Consider the following 6552-nt stretch of genomic DNA (forward strand, 5'->3'; position numbering starts at 1 on the left):
GGGAGGGACCAGCGGGGTGGTAGCGGGGGCTGGCTGGCCGGGGGGGCTGGGGGCTGGCTGGGGGCTGGCTGGGGGGCTGGCAGAGGGGCGGCAGCTGGCCCGGAGACAAACGCCAGCAGCACACCTGTTTGCCTCGCCACAGCAACACACACGTTTCCCTTGCGGCTGCCCGCCTGGGATGCCCAGCTGACCAAACGACCGCCTGCCCCCCTGCCCCCCTGTCCCCCTGCCCCCCGCCCGCAGGCCGACCTGCAGGCGCAGCGGGACAAGGTGCGGCGCAAGGCCGCCATCGTGGCGCGGCAGGAGGAGGAGCTGGCGGCGCGCGACAGGGCGGCGGATGAGGCAGGGCAGCGCTGCCGCGGGCTGCAGCGGGAGCTGGAGAGGGCGACAGAGGATGCGGGTGCGGGTGTTGGGGGGCAGGGGGAGGCAGGGGGAGGTGGCGGGGAGAGGGGTGGGGTGGGGCGGGGCGCGGGATGCTGCTGCCTGTTGGGCTGTGGAGGGCAGGCGGCGGCACTGGCTGCACCTGCGGGCCTTGCTGCCGGTGCTGGCCACCCATGGGGAGCTGCTGCCTGCTGCTGCTGGCTTGGCGAGGCCACAATCACTGTGACGTCTGGCTGGGCGCTGGCCCCCCGGCCCCCCTCTTCCCCTCCCTTCTCTGGTGCAGAGGCGCTGCGGAAGGAGGTGGGTGACATGCGGGGCAGGCTGGAGGAGAGCCGGGCGGCGGCCGCCAGCAACGAGCAGATGATCCGCTGGCTGAACAACCAGATCACCGAGACGCAGCTGCACTACGGCGGCGGCGCGGGCGCCGGCCTGCTGGCCGGCAGGTACAGCTTCCGGCCGGGGCCGCCGCCAGCTGGCGCCGGGGCCACCGGCCCGAGCGGCGCCGCCGTCGGCACCGCGGGCGCCGCCGCCGCGCCTGCAGGAGCGGCGATGGGAGCGGCGGGCGGCGGCGGCGTGGGCGGCGGCAGCGGGCTTGCCGGCGCACGCCCGGCGGCGGCGCCCAGCACCTATCGCACGCCGCTGGTGCCCGGAGCCTCTGGCAGTGCTGCCGCGGCGGCAGGCAGCGCGGCAGCCAGGCACGCGCCTGCCAGCACCTCGCCCGCGTCTCTGCCCGGCAGCATGGGCGGCGGCGGCGGCAGCGTGCCCACCCGGGGGCCCTTCCGCAGCAGCTTCTACGCCACACACTTTGGCGGCGGCGCCTCGGGGCAGCCGCCATCCGCCTCGCCCGCTGCCAGCACCGCCACTACTGCCGGCAGCCTCAACCTGGGAGCCTCGGGTGCAGCGAGCCAGGCGGGCGGCGGCGCAGCAGGAGCAGGGGCGGGGGCGGGAGGGGCGCCAGCGGCCGCAGAGCCAGCGGCGGCGCCAGCCCCAGCGCCGGCGGCGGCCAAGCACCTGGGCAGCCACTTCGAGGCGCCCACCTTCCGTATGGCAGACACGGCGGCCGGCCGGGTGCCGGTCCCCGTCGTCACCAGCAGCGCATCCTGACCGGCCGGCACCTGCTGGCAGGCACTGCTCCCTTTCCGCCCCCTGTACTGACCCTCACACACCCCCGACTCTGTGCGCCAGTTGGGTTGTTGGGCGCTGCGGCTGACTGACTCACTTTCATTGGGGGCAAACTATTCAGGACTGACGGGCACATCATGTAATGGAGCTACGGTTACCATAAGAGTAATCAATTCAAACTATCATTTGGCGGGTAGGAAAACCACGCGCGGCTGGTAGGGAGAACAAGCGCTTGACCAGCTGGGGCGGTCAAAGGGTGGTGCATGGCACATGCGCGGCGTGTGAATTAAAGCAGGCCTGAACCCCATGGTGAGGAGGATCGCCCCGTCCAGATAGATGGGGACAATAGCTAAAATGAGGTGTGGGCTTGTCAGGAGCAGCAGGACACACACACCAAACCAGGCGCACTGCTTGACGCCGAACGACGCAACTTTCAGCGCCACCTTCATTCCAACCCACACAGTTCTCACGCCCAGCCCCAGGACAGCCACGGCAAGCTGCAGCAGGGCGTTCAGTAGGGAGCCCAGGGCGTACAGTGTGCTCGTGCTCTTCTGGGGTGCCTGGTGGATGCCGCCATCGGCTCCGGCGTCCTCGGGAGCATCCTTGCTTGCAGCGGGAGGTGAGGGGGCATCGCCGCCAGTCTGCTGCACCTGGCTCAGGCGCAGGGGCGCAGGTGCTGCCGCCTCTGCCTGCGGCGCTGCCGCCGCGCAGGCGGCTGCCGACAGTGGCATGGAGGCGAGGAGCAGGCCCATGGGTACTCTGCAGGGGTTGGGTGATGGTTGGGGGGCATGACTAGTGCAGGGCAGCATGCAGCGGCCTGCGGGCAAGTGCTGGCTGCAGGAGCGCCGCCCCAAGCGCCGCCCACACTCGCCTTAAGGAGCGCGTGGCTGCCGCCATGGCTGCGCTTGCCCGGGGCGCATGCATTGGCCAGGCCGGGGTGGGCTGGGCTGGGCTGCGTGCATGCTGGGCTGCCGCCCGCTCTTGCTGCGAGCTGGAGACCCCGCCGATTGGCATTGAGCGGGTCGGTCCGCTCGCCGTCACTGCCGGGGCAGAGGCGGCGCTCCGTGTAACATAGGCGCCTGTTGCGCGGCCCCCCAGAGCATCCACTGCCGTCCAGTGGGAGAAGGGAGAGGCCGCAGCTGCAGCCTGCGTTGCCCGAGGCAGCAACTTGGCGCTCGCACGCAGCATTCTATGGATCGGAATTTTGCAGCAAAGTGGGGTGAGCCTACATGCTCGAGCACTGAGGCAGCACAGCAGGATTGCTCCGTCTTGCTACTCTAGCCCTACTGCTGCCCTGGCGGCGGCGGCGGGATTGGGGGCCTCCTCGTCTCCCCAACAACTAGCTAATGGATTTGATGGAATCGAAGCATAAAGAGTGTGGGGTAGTGGAAACTGAATTGTTGCTTGCAGATGGGTGTCGCTCCGCGCCGCCCGCCGCCGCCTTTCCACCCCGCCGCCTTGATGATGCTTCCGCGTTGCAGGGACCTTGCTTTGGCTGCTGCCCTGGTGAGACCACAATGAGGTTATCATAAGTCAATCAATGGCTGGCAGGATAGCAGATTAATCAAACGAGCGCGGCCAGCTGGCGCGGTCAAAGTGTGGTGACACATGTGTGGCGTTTGAACTAGCAGGCAGGCCTAAACTCCACTGATGAGGAGCGCCCCGCATAGATAGATGGGGACAAAGACGAGAATGCTGACTTCTACAGATGGGGATAGTGCTGATTGGGTGACTAAAGAGACCATCAGGAGACACACATTTAACCAGGCAAACTGCTTGATGCTAAACGACACAACTTTCAGCGCCACCAGCGCCACCATCAGCGCCACCTTCATCACATGCCACAAAGCTGTCACGCCGAGCCGCAGGACAGCCACGGCAAGCTGCAGAGGGAGGTACAGCATGAAGGCCAGGGCGTACAGTGTGCTGAGCAGGAGGGGTCTTCTTTGCTTCTGGGCTGCCAGCTGGTGGCTGCCATCAGCTCCCGCCTCCGCGGGTGCACCCTTGCTTGCAGCGGGAGGTGAGCGGGCATCACTGCCAGGCTGCTCCACCTGGCTCAGGCACAGGGGTGCAGGCGCTGCTGCCTCTGCCTGCGGCGCTGCAGCCGCGCAGGCGGCTGCCGGCAGTGGCATGGAGGCGAGGAGCAGGCCCATGCGTACTCTGCAGGGGTTGGGTGATGGGCTGGGGGGCATGACTAGTGTAGGGCAGGATGCAGCGGCCTGCGGGCCGGTGCTGGCTTCAGGAGCGCTGCCGCAAGCGCCGCCCGCACTCGCCTTGAGGAGCGCGTGGCTGCCGCCCGCTCTTGCCGCGAGCTGGAGAACCATGGATTGGCTGAGCGGAGTGCTCCGCCCGCCGTCACTGCCGGGGCAGAGGCGGCGCTCCATGTAACATAGGCGCCGGTTGTGCGGGCCCCCCGAGCATCCACTGCTGTCCACTGGGAGGAGCGACAGGCCGCTGTTGCCTGCGTTGCACAAGGCAGCAACTTGGCGCTCGCACTCAGCATTCTGTGGATCGAAAGTGGCAGCAGCGTGGGGCGAGTCTACATGCCCGAGTGCTATAGGGAGCCACCAACAGGCGGATTGCTCCAAGAGACCCTAGTGCGTGCCTCGTGGCGGCGGGGTTCGGCCAGGCCTCCTCAACTCCCCGTCAACTACCTAATGAAGTTTGATGGAATCGGATTATATAGAAGTGTTTGGCAGTGGAGCCGAAGTGGGGTCAGATGGGTGTCGCTCCGCGCCGCCCGCCGCCGCCTTTCCACCCCGCCACTCCCGCTAATGCTTGCCCGTTGCAGGGACCTTGCTTTGGCTGCTGCCCTGGCGAGCCCACAATGACGTTATCTTAAGTCAAATAATTAATCAACCAACAATTGTGGCAGGACACAGCAGTTCAATCATACGAGCGCGGCCAGCTGGCGCCGTCAAAGTGTGGTGCATGACACAATGTGTGGCGTTTGAAGTAAAGCAGGCCTAATCCCCAAGGATGAGGAAGATCGCCCCGTACAGATAGATGGGGACAATAACGATAACGAGGAGTGGGTTTGTCAAGACCAGCAGGACACACACACCGAACCAGACGGACTGCTTGACGCCGAACGACATAACTTTCAGCAGCACCTTCAAACGGCACCTTCATCTCAAGCCACAAAACTCTCACGGCGAGCCGCAGGGAAGCCACGGCAAGCTGCAGAGGGAGGCCCAGGGCGTACAGTATGATGAGGAGGAGGGGTCTTCTTCTCTTCTGGGGTGCCTGCTGGAGGCCGCCATCGGCTCCGGCCTCGGCGGGAGCATCCTTGCTTGCAGCTGGAGGCGAGGGGGGCACCTCGCATGCATCGGGAGGCGAGCGGGCATCGCCGCCAGGCTGCTGCACCTGGCTCAGGCGCAGGGGCGCAGGCGCTGCCGCCTCTGCCCGCGGCGCTGCAGCCGCGCAGGCGGCTGCCGACAGTGGCATGGAGGCGAGGAGCAGGCCCATGGGTACTCTGCAGGGGGTGGGTGATGGTTGGGGGGCATGACTAGTGCAGGGCAGCATGCAGCGGCCTGCGGGGCCGGTGTCTGCAGGAGCGCTGCCGCAAGCGCTGCCCGCACACACCTTAAGGAGCGTGCGGCAGCCCCATGGCTGCGCTTGCTCGGGGCGCATGCATTGGCCAGGCTGGGCTGGGCTGGGCTGGGCTGCGTGCATGCTGGACTGCTGCCCGCTCTTGCTGTGAGCTGGAGACCCCCCCGATCGGCGCTGAGCGGGTCGGTCCGCCCGCCGTCACTGCCGGGGCAGAGGCGGTGTTCCGTGTAACATAGGCGCCGGTTGCGCGGCTACCCAGAGCATCCACTGCCGTCCAGTGGGAGGAGGGAGAGGCCGCAGCTGCTGCCTGCGTTGCCCGAGGCATCAACTTGGCGCATGCACGCAGCATTCTGTGATCGAAAGTGGCTGCAGCAAAGTGGGCCGAGTCTAAATGTCGAGCACTGCAGGAACAAAAGCGGGATTGCTCCAAGAGACAACTCTAGCTCTACTGCAGCCTTGTCGGTGGCGGGATTGGGGGCCTCCTCAACTCCCCAACAACTAGCTAAGGTATGTGACGGGATCGAAGCATAAAGAGGTGTTTGGCAATCGAGCTGAGCTGAAATGGGGGTGTCAGATCGGTTGCGTCCTGCGCCGCCCGCCGCCGCCTTTCCACCCCGCCGCCGCCGCCATGCTACCGGGCCCTCCAGCGGGCCATCGCGTCTCTCACTTTGCACGTGTTCAACCTGTGAGCCTGCGATTTGTTTAGAGCTACGTTTTCACGCCCAGACACTGCTGATCGCAGGAGCCAGGGCAGGATGAGCGAGGGCGACGCCCGGGCGGTCCCCCCGGCCGAGGAGCAGCCCCCGATGGTGGCTGATGGGCAGCAGGCGGACCTGGACAAGCGTGCGCGCAGCAAGAGCAAGGAGAGGCGGCGTTCACGCAGCCGGGACCGCAAGGAGAGGCGGCGCAGCCGCTCACGAGACCGCCGCAGAAGGTAGGAGTCGTAGGGAGAGCTCTGGGTGCCATGCGATGCGATGGCGGGGAGACCTGCGCGGCCCCTCCTTTCCCTGCTCCGCGAAACGTGTCTGCAAGGGGCCATGCACCGCAACGGGAGCCGCGATGGGCGTAGCACCACCCTGCCCGCAGGGTTGGCAGCGGCGGGGCTTGGCCCGCCGCCGACTGGGGCGCTGGGCGAGCCCCTTTGCTGACCCCTCTCCCCTCCCCCACATGCCTCTTGCAGATCTCGCTCCCGCAGCCGAGACCGGCGCCGCCGCTCCCGCAGCCGCGACAAGGACCGGCGCCGCCGCTCGCGCAGCCGGGACCGGGGCAGCCGGCGCTCGCGCTCCCGCGACCGCCGCCGCCGCTCGCGCAGCCGCAGCCGGGGTGAGTGCCCGGCGCGCGCCGCCGCGCAGCTCACCCATCGCCCCCATTCCATGTCTCGCCTCCAGCCAGCCGCCTGCGGCATGCACATCCCCACTGCGCCACCGCCTGCCTCTGCACCGCAAGCCGCCTGCCCACCCCACCCCGCCTCATCTCCCACCCGCCCCCCCCCCTGCT

At 67.6% G+C, this 6552-nt stretch overlaps 2 protein-coding genes across 2 annotated transcripts in view; both read left to right on the forward strand.

Annotated features, from left to right (window-relative positions):
- CHLNCDRAFT_143927 (hypothetical protein) overlaps window positions 1–1485 on the forward strand; it is a gene marked incomplete at both ends in the record, with an annotated part of 4400 nt that extends 2915 nt beyond the window's left edge. The window contains 2 exons of the mRNA XM_005849145.1: window positions 244–400; window positions 665–1485. Coding sequence (XP_005849207.1) covers window positions 244–400; window positions 665–1485 — 978 coding nt within the window. The remainder of the gene's footprint in view (window positions 1–243; window positions 401–664) is intronic.
- Window positions 1486–5810: 4325 nt separating this feature from the next.
- The window catches only part of CHLNCDRAFT_143928 (hypothetical protein), a gene marked incomplete at both ends in the record, with an annotated part of 3542 nt that continues 2800 nt past the window's right edge, over window positions 5811–6552 (forward strand). Inside the window, 2 exons of the mRNA XM_005849146.1 lie at window positions 5811–5989; window positions 6278–6378. Of these exons, the coding sequence (XP_005849208.1) occupies window positions 5811–5989; window positions 6278–6378 (280 nt within the window). The remainder of the gene's footprint in view (window positions 5990–6277; window positions 6379–6552) is intronic.

This window comes from Chlorella variabilis, assembly GCF_000147415.1.
Source record: "Chlorella variabilis unplaced genomic scaffold CHLNCscaffold_6, whole genome shotgun sequence".
NCBI lineage: Eukaryota > Viridiplantae > Chlorophyta > Trebouxiophyceae > Chlorellales > Chlorellaceae > Chlorella > Chlorella variabilis.